Genomic DNA, 14,867 nt, shown 5'->3' with positions numbered 1-14,867 from the left:
TGTACCCCATGGATCAATACAGATTTGCTACTTCACTTAGATCCATACAGATCCATGGATTTGGATGGGTTTCATCTGAGGGTGCTCAAAGAGCTGACTGACAAAATTGTGGGACTTCTCTCAATTATTTTTCAGTGTTCTTGGGAATCTGGAGAGGTCCCAGTTCACCGGAAGCTGGCAAATGTTGTACCAGTTTTCAAGAAGGGCAAGAAAGAAGACCCTGGAAACTCCAGGCCTGTTAGTCTCATGGCAGCGCAGGGTAGAATTATGGAGATAATCCTGGGAGTTATTGAATCGCCTCTGAGGGAAAAAGTAGTTATTGGTCATAGCCAAGATGGCTTCATGAGGGGTAGGTTCTGTTTAACAAATTTGATTTCCCATCCCGTCGATGAAGGGAAACCAGCTGCTGTAATCTTTTTGGATTTCAGTAAAGCTTTTGATACAGTTTCCCTTAGGATCCTAATGGGCACACGGTCAAGCATACGGCTAGACAAAACATCATACGATGGGAGAATAATTATCTGATGTGTATTGCTTAAAGTTTTATGGTAAACGGGGCTACACCAGCGTAGTGGACAGTCAAAAGTGGGTTCCCCCAAGGCTTTGTATTAGAGCCAGTTCTCTTCAATGTTTTTATAAATGATTTGGATGTAGGAATAGAAGGTATTTTGAGCAAATGTGCATTTGGTTTGTACTCTTAGTCACACGCTCTGAATTTTTGTTGTAGAGCTGTGTGGAGCCAGGAGTTGGACTTGATGATCCATATGGGTTTCATCCCACTTGGGGTATTCCTTTTATTCTTTGATGAATGTCCTTATAAATAATCTCAATAATGGGACAGAGTGTACCCCCTGTAAGTCAGCAGGTGTAGTAAAACCAGAGTGGGGTTGAAGTAGAAAAGTGTTGGTTACAGCAGAGGGTCTTGCTGTCATCAAAAGGATCTGGAGAACCTGGAGAAATGGGCTGACAGGACCCTCATGGAGTTCCACAAGGAGATATGCAAAGTCCTTCACTTGGGGAGGAACAATGCCATGTTCCAGGAATGCAGGCTGGTGGAAAAGGCTCTGGGGGTCCCAGTGGATACCAAGTTGAACATGTGCCAGCAGCATGCCCTTGCCATAAAGAAGCCTGATGATGGTTGAATCAGCAGAATCTCTTGAACAAGTCAAGGGAATATCTCGAGCAGTCCAAGGAAAGCCGTATTTCCCTTCTGTTCACCAGTGGTGAGGCCAGACCCTGTCTAGTGTTTTAGAGCTGGAAGGGATCTAGCTCACAACCCTTACCCTTGGCTCCTGGAGACTAAACCTGCACTTGAAATTGGCCTTGCAAATAATCCTCTAAAAATAAGTCAGATATATGTTTTCCTCCACCCTTCCAAAATAAATAAATAAGCAAATAAAAAGGATGAAAGAAACTAAAGTCTCCATCATTTAGGCAAAGATATGTTTCACCTCAGTCGAGATCTCTTCTGAAGTGAGTAGAAATTGGCTCTTAAGATTATTTTGTTAAGTTCTTTGTCTCCTTAATTTTTTTCTCCTTAAATTCTTTGTCCTGCTTGTTTTAATTGGCTTCGCAAATGACTCTCTAATATGAAGTCAGATGTATGTTTCTCCTCACCAGTCAAAGGAAAAATAGAATAAAACAGATAAAATAAAATTAAGAAAGTAAAGTTTCTTTCCTTCAGGCAATTTGTTTCATATCAGACAATATCTTTTTTGAAGTACTTAATTAGTAGGGTTTGGCTCTTTAAATTCGTTCATTAACTACTTTTTCTTGTTAAATTCTTTGGCTTCCTAATTAATTAGTCCTCCTTGTTAGGGAGCAAGTGGACCTCATCCTGTCCTTTTTCTGGGATGTAACACAAATGTGAGATTGGGCAACAGTCATTCCCATGGTAATGCCACTTGGCCATCCTTCCTTAAAAGCAAAGCAAGTCACGCTCCTGTAATGCACTTTAGCCATGTCCCCATGTCAGCAGGGAAAGGATGGTGTGAGTCCTGTGTTTCAATGCAGCACAAGTGCTGCTCTCTTTCTTAGCTGGTTCCTGGATCTCTGAGTCTGAGATGCATTGGCCGTATGTGCATTTGTGATGTGTGCTTCTCCAGTTTGGCCAGCAAGAGAGATGCTTAGAAAGAGTACTATCACCTCCAGAGGACAGAAAACAAAAGTGCACAACCTGAGATCACTGTGGTTTAGAAAAGGTGGGTTGGCTGTCTTCTGGAGATTACCTCAAAGCTCTAGAAGCACCCATGATACTGGGCACGATGGTAACTATAAAACACTGTGAACTTCAGTTTGCCTGGATTCAGTTTGACCGGCAAGAAACTGCCGGACTTTTGTGAAAGGCTGCGAGTCGGCGGCCAGGAGCGCGTCCCGTCCCGGAGCAGTCCCGCCGCAGGCCGCAGGGTGGTGCTCGTGGCCAAGGCGGCGGCGAGCGGCTGCGAGCGGGGAGGCGGCCGAGCCCAGCGCAGCGCAGCGCAGCGCAGCGCAGCCGGGAGGCGGCGGCGAGCGGTCGTCCGCGCCGTCCTCCGCAGCAGCCGCTGCCGGTCCCGGAGTGCCGCGCTGCGGGCCGCCAGCCGAGCTCGGCGAGAGGGAGGCCGCGAGGGAGGGCGCCCGCCCTTGCCGCCGCGCTGCTGCCGGGCGCCGCTTCCCGCGGAGGACTGCGGCAGACGGAGGGTGTCCGCCGCCCCGCCATGGCGTCTGCAAGGCAAGTGCTTTGTCTGTGTGCTTTGCTGTGCGTGCCGCGCGTTCGCTGCGAGCCCATCCGCTACTCCGTAGCCGAGGAGGGGGAGAGCGGCTCCGTGGTGGCCAACGTGGCGGAGGACGCGGGGCTGACGCCGGCGCAGCTCTCGGCTCGCCGGGCACGCATTGCCTCCCCGGCCGGCCGGCAGCATTTTCGCTTAGAGCGCGCCACCGGCCGCCTCGTCCTGGCGGAGCGGCTCGATCGCGAGGAGATGTGCGGCCGCTCGCTTACGTGCACGCTCGCCTTCGAGCTCCTGCTGGAAAACCCGCTGCAGTTCTTTCGTGTCGAGGTGGCCGTGGAGGACGTCAACGACCACTCGCCGGTCTTTCCCGAGGAACGAGTCACTTTTAAGATCTTGGAATCCAGCGACCCTGGATTGCGTTTCCCCGTGGAGGCTGCTCAGGACCTGGACGTTGGCAGCAACAGCATCCAGGCTTACACCATCGCTCCAGAGAATGACTACTTCAGTGTTTCTTTTAAGCATCCGAGAAATAAATTTATAGAATTGGTATTGGAAAAGCCTCTAGACAGAGAGGAGCAGCCAGAGCTGCTTTTGAGTCTCATTGCTACAGATGGTGGCTCTCCACCTAGGAGTGGGACCACGCAAATCCACATCGTAGTTCTTGATGTAAATGACAACGCTCCCACCTTTACTGAGGACGTTTATGTTGGTCAGGTTTTGGAAAATGCCCCAGCAGGCTCTGTGGTTCTCAGAGTTGAAGCCACCGATCCAGATGTGGGACTGAATGGTGATATCTCCTATAGGTTCAGCCAAGCAGTCAGTGAGAACCAATTGCCCTTCATAATTGATGCCACAAGTGGTGAAATTCGTGTCACAAAGCCCCTGGATTTTGAGACCACACAGAAATATGAGCTCAGTGTGCTGGCAACTGATGGTGGGGGTCTCTCAGGCATGTGCAATATAGTCGTGGAGGTGATGGATGTGAACGACAATGCACCGGAGGTGGTGGTGAGTTCCTTCAGCAGCCCCCTCCCTGAGAACACAGAGCCTGGGACAGTGGTAGCTGTATTTGCTGTGAGGGACCGAGATTCTGGTGTGAATGGGGAGATCAGCTGTGCCCTTGAAGACCAGCTCTCCTTCTCCCTGAGGCCAGCGTACAAGAATTACTATGAGCTGGTGACTGTGAGCACATTGGATCGGGAAGAGACAGCTCAGTACCTTCTGGTAATCACAGCGGCAGACACAGGATCTCCTCCTCTCACCACTACCCAGACCTTCACTGTGGACATCTCCGATGTCAATGACAATGCCCCTGTCTTCAACCAGACATCGTATACCATGTATGTGCGAGAGAACAATATCCCTGGAGTGCTTGTTGGGGCTGTCAGTGCAGTGGACTCAGATGCAGGATCCAATGCCAAGGTGATCTATTCCCTGAGGCCTGTGCACCCCACTGAGCAGGACCCCTGCTCCTGCATCTCCGTGAACTCAGAGAATGGACATGTGTTTGTGCTGCGTCCACTGGACTATGAGCAGGTGAGGCAGCTTGAGGTGCTGGTGGGTGCCACTGATGCAGGGTCCCCTCCCCTCAGCACCAATGTCACCGTCCGCCTTCTCGTGGTGGACGAGAACGACAATGCCCCACTGGTGTTGCATCCTGCTCAGGACAGCAGCCCGCCATCCAGTGAGCTGGTGCCAGCGTCGGCTGATGTGGGGGACCTGGTCACCAAAGTGGTGGCCGTTGATGCGGACTCTGGTCAGAACTCGTGGCTTTCCTTCCACCTGCTGAGGGCCACAGACCCCGGGCTGTTTGCTGTGGGTAGCCAAAATGGGGAGGTGCGTCTGAGGAGGCCAGTGACAGAGAGGGATGCAGTGAAGCAGAAGCTCGAGGTGCTGGTGCGTGACAATGGGCGGCCACCTCTGTCGGCCACTGCAGCACTGAGCGTACTCCTGCTCAACGGCCTCTCACAGGAACACCTGCCACAGCAGGAGCTGGCTGTGCAGGATGAAGACAGCTCGCTGACAATCTATTTAATCATTTCACTGGTCTTTGTCTCCCTCCTCTTCCTCACATCTTTCGCAGCCTTTGTTGCTTGCAAGGTGTGCAAGAGAAAGGAGCTGAAAGGAGGACATGTGCTGTATGGCACGGGCAACTTGCAGAGCAGTCTTGCTGCTGGGGCTGCTGCTGGGACCCTGCCCCACGCCTATTGCTACGAGATCAACCTCACCACGGGGTCGGGCAACAGTGAGTTCAAGTTCCTGAAGCCCATCCTCCCCAGCATGCCACCACAGCACTCTGACACAGGCAGGGGTGTTGCTGACACAGAGGATTTCCTTCCCATACAGAACTCCATGGGGGATGCAGCTCTGGACATCTCTGGTACACCATCTGTTGGACACTTTAATGGCCTTCCCTTTAACTAGACCTGAGTCCACGCAGTGAAAGGCTTCATGCCTTGGAGCTGGAAGGGATCTGGCTAAAGATATTCAGTCTTGTTTCCTGGAGATTAAATCTGCATTTGTAATTGGCTTCACAAATGACCCTCTAATACCAAGTCAGATGTGTGTTTTTATTCACCCCCCAAAAAAGGTGAGAAATTAAATATATGTATGTATAAGAGAAGTAAGGCCTTTGTTCTCAGGCAATGATATATTCCAGGTCTGGTACTGGTGCTTCGTGAGGAATGTGTGATTCAGTCTCTCTGGCTAAATGCTTGTCATTAGGAAAAATCTTGACAATCACCCTGTCTTAGTCTGTGTTCAAACACAATGGTGAGTCTGGGCTGTTGATAGTGCAGTATAGCCCTCGTCTCTTTTTTGCAGGGAAGAAAGATGTTAGCCCTGTGTATCACTGCAGTGCAAGTTCTTCTCTCTTTCTTTGCTGAGTCCTGGATCTCTCTGTGTGAGTAATGTCAGCACCATGTGGTTTTGCACTGTGTGGTCTTCCACCTCAGTTTGCATTAATCATATATTTCACTGGATTGCACCATCTCATCTTCTCCAGGGCACAGCAAAAATGTGCCGAGCCAGACTTTGCAGTGGTCCGTGTGCTTGGGAGTGACTCAGAACTGTAGCAGGACTAACAATTCCAACATAGACACTACTTATACATAGCTTTGACCCTGATCATTGTGTTTGGGTGGATGGTAAGGCATCTTGATACATTGCCTCAGAGGACATTTGTCTACAAGGCAGAAGAAAGATAGACTTTAAAACGGAATATCCTTTTTTGTGTCATTGTTTTCATTCTTGCTTGAAGGGGTTCCTCAGTGAAAGGGAAGTGTTATCATGGTCTGGTTATTCAGGTTTTTGTTAGAATGCTTGCATCTTCCTTTCTTATTCCCTTTCTCTTTTGGCTGTGTATTTTAACATTGTCTTATGAATTCCCCTTAAGAAGGGCTGATACCCAACCTATAACAATGGCTCGTTGGAAAGGTCGTGATATGGGACTGGATACACAAACACCCTCATGTTGTGTTGTGCTGCATTATACACTGTACCATTTTTATGCTGGTATACCCTTGTCTGTAAAAGTAAAATGGAATGAATGCCCAAGTGCCATTCTGGCAATAAAAAGTATGCTGTTGTCCTGGGTCACTGTCTGTCTGGGTGCTTTTTTATTTACTATATATATTTTTAATTGGTTCCTTAATGGAGGTTTTGGTTTGGTGGCATGTGTCCTCAACCTGGTGATGTGACTGCTAGTGCCTGAAGGGAAAGGGTGGGTATCTAGGATATAGTGGCTGGTCTCTTGTGGGCCTTGTGAGCACTGAGCATAAGAAGCGGCCGAGCAGCTGGGCCCAGAAGGGAGGTGATCAGTGGCACAAAGTCCTGTTGGATGCCAGGAACTATTGGTGTCCCATATTGATCACCACTGATTGCATTGTTCAACATGTGTGGGATTGGCTGCTCCACCTGAATCCATAAACATCCATGGATTTGGATGTGTTTCATCTCAGGGTGCTCAGATAGCTGACTGACTTCATCGTGGGACGTCTCTCAATTATGTTTCAATGTTCTTGGGAATCTGGAGAGGTCCCAGTTGACTGGAAGCTGGCAAATGTTGTACCAGTTTTCAAGAAGGGCAAGAAAGAAGACCCTGGAAACTACAGGCCTATTAGTCTCATGGCAGTGCCTGGTAAAATTATGGAGATAATCCTAGGAGTTATTAAATCACACCTGGGGGACAACACAGTCATTGGTCGCAGCCAACATGGCTTCATGAGGGGTAGATTCTGTTTAACAAATTTGTTTCCTTTTATTATAAGATCACCCATGTAGCTGATGAAGGGAAAGCAGCTGCTGTAATCATTTTGGATTTCAGTAAAGCTTTTGACACAGCTTCCCTTAGGATGCTACTGAGCAAATTGTCCAGCATACAGCTAGACAAAAACATCATACGATGGGTGAGTAATTATCTGATGGTTTGTGCTTGAACGTTTACGGTAAATGGAGCTGCATCAGGCCAGTGGCCAGTCACCAGTGGGGTCCCCCAAGGCTTCGTTTTAGACCCAGTTCTCTTCAATGTTTTTATAAACGATTTGGAAGTAGGACTAGAAGGTATTTTGAGCAAATTTGGGCTGTTCATTTGGGCTGTGCTCTTAGTCACATGGTCTGAATATTTTTTTAGTCCTATTTGGTGCTACGTATTGGACTCGATGATCCATATCGGTTTCTTCCCACTTCGTATTCCTCTTATTCATTGATGAATGTCCTTATAAATAATATAAATAATAGGACAGAGTGTACCCCCTGTAAGTCAGCAGGTACTATAAAATGGCATTGTGCTGAGGTGGGGAAGTGTTGGCTACAGCAGAAGGTGTTGCTGTCATCAAAAGGATCTGGAGAACCTGGAGAAATGGGCTGACAGGACCTCATGGAGTTCCACAAGGAAAGGTGCAAAATCTTTTACATGGGGAGGAACAATGCCATGTTCCAGAAAAGCAGGCTGGTGGAAAAGTCTCTGGGGATCCCAGTGAATACCAAGTTGAACATGTGCCAGCATCATACCCTTGCCATAAAGAAGCCTAATGATGGTTGAATCAGCAGAGTCTCTTGAACATGTAAAGGGAATATCTCGAGTAGTCCAAGGAAAACCGTATTTCCCTTCTGTTCACCAGTGGTGAGGCCAGACCCTGTCTAGTGTTTTAGAGCTGGAAGGGATCTAGCTCACAACCCTTCACCCTTGTTTCCCGGAGAGTAAACCTGCACTTGAAATTGGCCTTTAAAATTACCCTCTAAAAATAAGTCAGATATATGTTTTCCTCTACACCTCAAAAATAAAAAAAAAAAAGCAGATAAATTGAATGAAAGAAAGCAAAGTCTCCATCATTCAAGCAGTGATATGTTTCACCTCACTCGAGATCTCTTCTGAACTGAGCAAAAGTTGGCTCTTCAAATTGTCTTCTTAAGTTCTTTCTCTCCTTAAATTCTTTGGCTTCTTAAGTTCTTTGTCCTGCTTGTTTAATTGGCTTCACAAATGACCCTCTAATTCGAAGTCAGATGTATGTTTTTCTTCACCCGTCAAAGGAAAAATAAAATAAAACAGATAAAATCAAGAAAGTAAAATTTCTTTCCTTCAGGCAATTTGTTTCATCTCGGACAATATCTTTTCTGAAGTACTTCATTTGTAGGGTTTGGCTCTTTAAATTCGCTCGTTAAGTACTTTGTTCTTTGGCTCCTTAATTAATTTGTCCTCCTTGTTAGGGAACGCTGTGGACCCCACCCTGTCTTTTCTGGGATGTTACACAAGGGTGAGATTGGTAGACAAAGATGATGCTCACACCAATGCCACTTGGCCATCCTTCCTTAAAAGCAAAGCAAGTCACGCTCATGTAATGCACTTTAGCCATGTCCCCATGTCAGCAGGGAAAGGGTGCTGTGAGTCCTGTGTTTCAATGCAGCACAAGTGCATCTTGCTTTCTTAGCTGGTTCCTCTATCTCTGTTTCTGAGATGCATGGGCCCTGTATGTATTTGTGATGTGTGCTCCTCGAGCTGGGCCAGCAAGAGAGGTTCTTAGAGTGAATATTATCATCTCCAGTGGACAGAAAAAACGTGCACAACCCAAGATCCCTGCGGTTTTGAAAAGAAGGGTTGGCTGTCTCCGGGAGATTTCCTCAAAGCTCTAGAAGCACTCTCCGTGCTGAGATCGATGATAGCTATAAAGCCCTGTGCACTTCTGCTTGCCAGGATTTTAAGGTAAATGAACAACAACTCTATAGGTAGGCAAAGTTAAAAACTGGTCTCTCACTTTTATCCCGTCACTTTCCTTCCCACTTCCTATAGCTTCTTCATGAATTTTCATGGTTTTATGGTTTTAGAAAGCTCTCATTCGACGTTTTCCACTTCTCTTTTCCTGTATGAGTTGTGTTGGAGCATGGTGTTACCTATTCCCCTGAAGACAGACTCTCACCACAGGAAGAAGAACAGCTGAACAGGTTGTTGGAATAACGGTGGTATGGCACTGAACAGTTGGAAAAGCTCACGCTGCTTTGCGCTGCAGTCATGAGCTGCATTACGGCCACACAGCACATGCTTTCCTGTAAAGGTGACATGGGATAAACACCCGAACGGAATTCCTTCCACAAAAAGCCTGCTGCTGTTGAGAGAGTCCTTGTAGACGTATAGTTTGCAGGGAAGCTGTGTGAGCACGCCGGCGTTTGTGAAAGACTGCGAGTGGGCGGCCAGGAGCGCGTCCCGTCCCGGAGCAGTCCCGCCGCAGGCCGCAGGGTGGTGCTCGTGGCCAAGGCAGCGGCGAGCGGCTGCGAGCGGGGAGGCGGCCGAGCCCAGCGCAGCGCAGCGCAGCGCAGCGCAGCCGGGAGGCGGCGGCGAGCGGTCGTCCGCGCCGTCCTCCGCAGCAGCCGCTGCCGGTCCCGGAGTGCCGCGCTGCGGGCCGCCAGCCGAGCTCGGCGAGAGGGAGAGAGGGAGGCCGCGAGGGAGGGCGCCCGCCCTTGCCGCCGCGCTGCTGCCGGGCGCCGCTTCCCGCGGAGGACTGCGGCAGACGGAGGGTGTCCGCCGCCCCGCCATGGCGTCTGCAAGGCAAGTGCTTTGTCTGTGTGCTTTGCTGTGCGTGCCGCGCGTTCGCTGCGAGCCCATCCGCTACTCCGTAGCCGAGGAGGGGGAGAGCGGCTCCGTGGTGGCCAACGTGGCGGAGGACGCGGGGCTGACGCCGGCGCAGCTCTCGGCTCGCCGGGCACGCATTGCCTCCCCGGACGGCCGGCAGCATTTTGGCTTAGAGCGCGCCACCGGCCGCCTCGTCCTGGCGGAGCGGCTCGATCGCGAGGAGATGTGCGGCCGCTCGCTTACGTGCACGCTCGCCTTCGAGCTCCTGCTGGAAAACCCGCTGCAGTTCTTTCGTGTCGAGGTGGCCGTGGAGGACGTCAACGACCACTCGCCGGTCTTTCCCGAGGAACGAGTCACTTTTCAGATCTTGGAAACCAGCGACCCTGGCTCGCGTTTCCCCGTGGAGGCTGCTCAGGACCTGGACGTTGGCAGCAACAGCATCCAGGCTTACACCATCACTCCCGAGATCGAGTTCTTCAGTGTTTCCACACAGAGTCCAGCTGAAGGTAACAAGTATATAGAATTGGTACTGGAAAAGCCTCTAGACAGGGAGGAGCAGCCAGAGCTGCTTTTGAGTCTCATTGCTACAGATGGTGGCTCTCCACCTAGGAGCGGGACCACCCAAATCCACATCGTAGTTCTAGATGTAAATGATAATGCTCCTGTATTCACACAGAAGCTTTACATTGGTCGGGTTTTGGAAAATGCCCCAATGGGCACTGTGGTTCTCAATGTCATGGCTACTGATCCAGACATGGGACTGAATGGTGACATCACCTATAGGTTCAGCCAGTCAGTGGGTGAGAACCACTTGCCATTCACAATTGACAATATGTCTGGTGAAATTCGTGTCACAAAGTCCCTGGATTATGAGACCACACAGAAATATGATCTCAGTGTGCGGGCAATTGATGGTGGGGGCATATCGGCCATGTGCAATGTAGTCGTGGAGGTGCTGGATGTGAACGACAATGCACCAGAGGTGGTGGTGAGTTCCTTCAGCAGCCCCCTCCCTGAGAACACAGAGCCTGGGACAGTGGTCGCCCTCTTTGCTGTGAGGGACCGGGATTCTGGTGTGAATGGGGAGATCAGCTGTGCCCTTGAAGACCAGCTCTCCTTCTCCGTGAGGCCAGCCTATAAGAATTACTATGAGTTAGTGACAGTGACCACGTTGGACCGGGAGGAGACATCTCGGTACCTTGTGGTCATCACAGCAGCAGACACAGGTTCTCCTCCTCTCACCACCACCCAGACCTTCACCGTGGACATCTCCGATGTCAACGACAATGCCCCTGTCTTCAACCAAACATCGTACACAATGTATGTGCGAGAGAACAATATCCCTGGAGTGCTTGTTGGGGCTATCAGTGCAGCGGACTCAGATGCAGGACTCAATGCCAAGGTGACCTATTCCCTGAGGCCTGTATATCCTGCAGAGCGGGACCCCTGCTCCTGCATCTCTGTCAACTCAGAGAACGGACATGTGTTTGTGCTGCGTCCACTGGACTATGAGCAGGTGAGGCAGCTTGAGGTGCTGGTGAGTGCCACCGATGCGGGGTCCCCTCCCCTCAGCACCAATGTCACCGTCCGCGTTCTCGTGGTGGACGAGAACGACAATGCCCCACTGGTGTTGCACCCTGCTCAGGACAGCAGCCCGCCATCCAGTGAGCTGGTGCCAGCGTCGGCTGAGGTGGGGGACCTGGTCACCAAAGTGGTGGCCGTTGATGCGGACTCTGGTCAGAACTCGTGGCTTTCCTTCCACCTGCTGAGGGCCACAGACCCCGGGCTGTTTGCTGTGGGTAGCCAAAATGGGGAGGTGCGTCTGAGGAGGCCAGTGACAGAGAGGGATGCCGTGAAGCAGAAGCTCGAGGTGCTGGTGCGTGACAATGGGCGGCCACCTCTGTCGGCCACGGCAGCACTGAACGTACTCCTGCTCAACGGCCTCTCACAGGAACACCTGCCACAGCAGGAGCTGGCTGTGCAGGATGAAGACAGCTCGCTGACAATGTATTTAATCGTTTCACTGGTCTTTGTCTCCCTCCTCTTCCTCACATCTGTCGCCGCCTTTGTTGCTTGCAAGGTGTTCAAGAGAAAGGAGCTGAAAGGAGGGCATGTGCTATATGGTTCAGGAAACTTGCAGAGCAGTCTTGCTGCTGGGGCTGCTGCTGGGACTCTGCCCCATGCCTATTGCTACGAAATCAACCTCTCCACGGGGTCGGGCAACAGCGAGTTCAAGTTCCTGAAGCCCATCCTCCCCAGCGTGCCACCACAGCACTCTGGCACAGGCAGGGGTGTTGATGACACAGAGGATTTCCATGCCATCCAGAACTCCATTGGGGATGCAGCCCTGGACATCTCTGGTACACCATCTGTTGGACACTTTAATGGCCTTCCATTTAACTAGGTCTGAGTCCACACAGTGAAAGGCTTCATGCCTTGGAGCTGGAAGGGATCTGGCTAAAGGTATTCAGTCTTGTTTCCTAGAGATTAAAACTGCGTTCGTAATTGGCTTCACAAATGACCCTCTAACACTAAGTCAGATGTATATTTTTCTTCTCCCCCCGAAAAAGATTAGGAATAAAAAAATGTAAGAGAACCAAGGCTTTTTGCTCATGCAATGATGTTTCAGCTCTGATACTGAGTTCTCCAAAGTGCTTCATGAGCAAGGTTTGATCCTGGCTCTCTGGCTATGTGCTTGTAATTCGGAAAAACCTTGAAAATCACCCTGTCACCCTGAAGCAAAATGTTGAGATTCTGCAAATGACAGGGTAGTATAGCCCTCCTCTCTTTTCTGCAGAGAAGAAAGGATTTCTCCGAGTGTATCACTGCAGTGCAAGTGCTACTCTTTCTTTGCTGAGTCCTGGATCTCTCTGTGTGAGTCTTGTTGGCACCATGTGTTTTTGCACTGTGTGTTCTTCCACCTTGGTTGGCATGAAACATGTAATTATCTGGGTTGCACCATCTCATCTTCTCCAGGGCACAGCAAATACATGCAGAGCCAGACTTTGCAGTGCTCCATGTTCTTGGGAGTGACTCAAAACTATAGCAGGACTAATGATTCCAACAGACACTACTTATTCATAGCTTTGACCCTGATCATTGTGTTTGGGTGGATGGAAGGCATCTTGGTACATTGCCTCAGAGGATGTTTGTCTACAAGGCAGAAGAAAGATAGACTTTAAAAAGGAATATCCTTTTTTGTGTCATTGTTTTCATTGTTGCTTGAATGGGTTCCTCAATGAAAGGGAAGTATTATCATGGTCTGGTTTTCCAGGTTTTTGTTAGAATGCTTGCATCTTCCTTTTTTTCCCTTTCTCCTTTGGCTGTGTATTTAAACACTGTCTTACGAATTCCCCTTAAGAAGGACTGACATCCAACATATAACAATGGGTTTTTGGAAAGAAGGCGTTCTGGGACTGGATACATAAAAACTCTCATGTTCTGTTGTGCTGCATTATACACTTTACCATTATTAAACTTGTATACCCTTGTCTGTAAAAGTGAAATGGAACGAATGCCCAAGTGCCATTCAGGCAATAAAAAGGATGCTGTTGTGGAGAGAGTCTTTGTAGTAATGTTCTTATCAGGAAGGCTCTGTAAAGGATCCATGGTTTTTCCAAAGTCTGGGTGCTTTTTTATTTATTATATATATTTTTAATTGTTTCCTTTATTGAGGTATTGTTCTGGGGGAATGTGTCCTCAACCTGGAGATGTGACTGCTTTTGCCTGAAGGAAAAGGGTGGGTAGCACAGACTTGCTAGAAGGCCTCTTGTGGGTCTTGTGAGACCTGAGCATATGTGGCTGAACAGGTGGGCCCAGAAGAGTGGTGATCAATGGCATAAAGTCCTGTTGGATGCCAGGAACTCTTGGTGTACCCCATGGATCAATACAGATTGCATTTTTTAATGTGTGTGGGATTTGCTGCTCCACCTGGATCCATAAACATCCATGGATTTGGATGGGAATCATCTCAGGGCGCTCAGAGAGCTGACTGACATCATCGTGGGAATTCTCGCAATGATTTTTCAGTGTTCTTGGGAATCTGGAGAGGTCCCAGTTGACTGGAAGCTGGCAAATGTTGTACCAGTTTTCAAGAAGGGCAAGAAAGAAGACTCTGGAAACTACAGGCCTCTTAGTCTCATGGCAGTGCCTGATAAAATTATGGAGATAATCCTGGGAGTTATTGAATTGCATCCGGGGTCAAGAAAGTCATTGGTTCCTGCCAAATTGGCTTCATGAGGGGTAGGTTCTGTTTAACAAATCTGATTTCCTTTTATTATGAGATCACCCATGTAGCTGATGAAGGGAAAGCAGCTGCTGTAATCTTTTTGGATTTCAGTAAAGCTTTTGACACAGTTTCCCTTAGGATGCTACTGAGCTAAATGTCCAGCATACAGCTAGACAAAAACATCATACGATGGGTGAATAATTATCTGATGGTTTGTGCTTGAAGGTTTACGTTAAATGGGGCTGCATCAGGGTATCGGCCAGTCACCAGTGGGGTCCCCCAAGGCTCTGTTTTAGAGCCAGTTCTCTTCTATGTTTTTATAAACGATTTGGATGTAGGACTAGAAGGTATTTTGAGCAAATTTGGGCTGTGCATTTGGTTTGTGCTCTTAGTCACATGCTCTGAATTTTTGTTGTAGAGCTGTGTGGAGCCAGGAGTTGGACTCGATGATCCATATGGGTTTCTTCCCACTTGGGTATTCCTCTTATTCGTTGATGAATGTCCTTATAAATAATTTAAATAATGGGACAGCGTGTACCCCCTGTAAGTCAGCAGGTACTGTAAAATCGGAGTGGGGATGGGTTTGATAAGTGTTGGCTACAGCAGAAGGTGTTGCTGTCATCAAAAGGACCAGAAGAAAATGGAGAAATGGGCTGACAGGACACTCAAGGAAAGGTGCAAAGTCCTTCACTTTGGGAAGAGCAATGCCATGTTCCAGAGAAGCAGGCTGGTAGAAAAGGCTCTGGGGGTCCCAGTAGATACCAAGATGAACATGTGCCAGCAGCATGCCCTTGCCATAAAGAAGCCTAATGATGGTTGAATCAGCAGAGTCTCTTGAACAGGTCTAGGGAATACCTTGAGCAGTACAAGG

General features: G+C 49.1%; 2 protein-coding genes across 2 annotated transcripts; both read left to right on the top strand.

Moving 5' to 3' along the window:
* The first annotated feature begins 2,540 nt into the window (after window positions 1–2,540).
* Window positions 2,541–6,302, top strand: LOC116494765 (protocadherin beta-4-like). The gene has a single exon (XM_032196829.1). The coding sequence runs from the start codon at window positions 2,694–2,696 to the stop codon at window positions 5,127–5,129; it is 2,436 nt and encodes an 811-aa protein (XP_032052720.1). The 5' UTR covers window positions 2,541–2,693; the 3' UTR covers window positions 5,130–6,302.
* Window positions 6,303–9,546: 3,244 nt separating this feature from the next.
* Window positions 9,547–13,314, top strand: LOC116494763 (protocadherin beta-15-like). The gene has a single exon (XM_032196827.1). The coding sequence runs from the start codon at window positions 9,731–9,733 to the stop codon at window positions 12,170–12,172; it is 2,442 nt and encodes an 813-aa protein (XP_032052718.1). The 5' UTR covers window positions 9,547–9,730; the 3' UTR covers window positions 12,173–13,314.
* Window positions 13,315–14,867: the final 1,553 nt, after the last annotated feature.

This window comes from Aythya fuligula, chromosome 14, assembly GCF_009819795.1.
Source record: "Aythya fuligula isolate bAytFul2 chromosome 14, bAytFul2.pri, whole genome shotgun sequence".
Lineage (NCBI taxonomy): Eukaryota > Metazoa > Chordata > Aves > Anseriformes > Anatidae > Aythya > Aythya fuligula.
This window is presented reverse-complemented; position numbering and strand designations above follow the sequence as displayed.

What these genes read in the sequence shown, in the direction of transcription:
- LOC116494765 (XM_032196829.1), top strand. Translation starts at nt 2,694, where the DNA reads ATGGCGTCTGCAAGGCAAGTGCTTTGTCTGTGTGCTTTGCTGTGCGTG.
- LOC116494763 (XM_032196827.1), top strand. Translation starts at nt 9,731, where the DNA reads ATGGCGTCTGCAAGGCAAGTGCTTTGTCTGTGTGCTTTGCTGTGCGTG.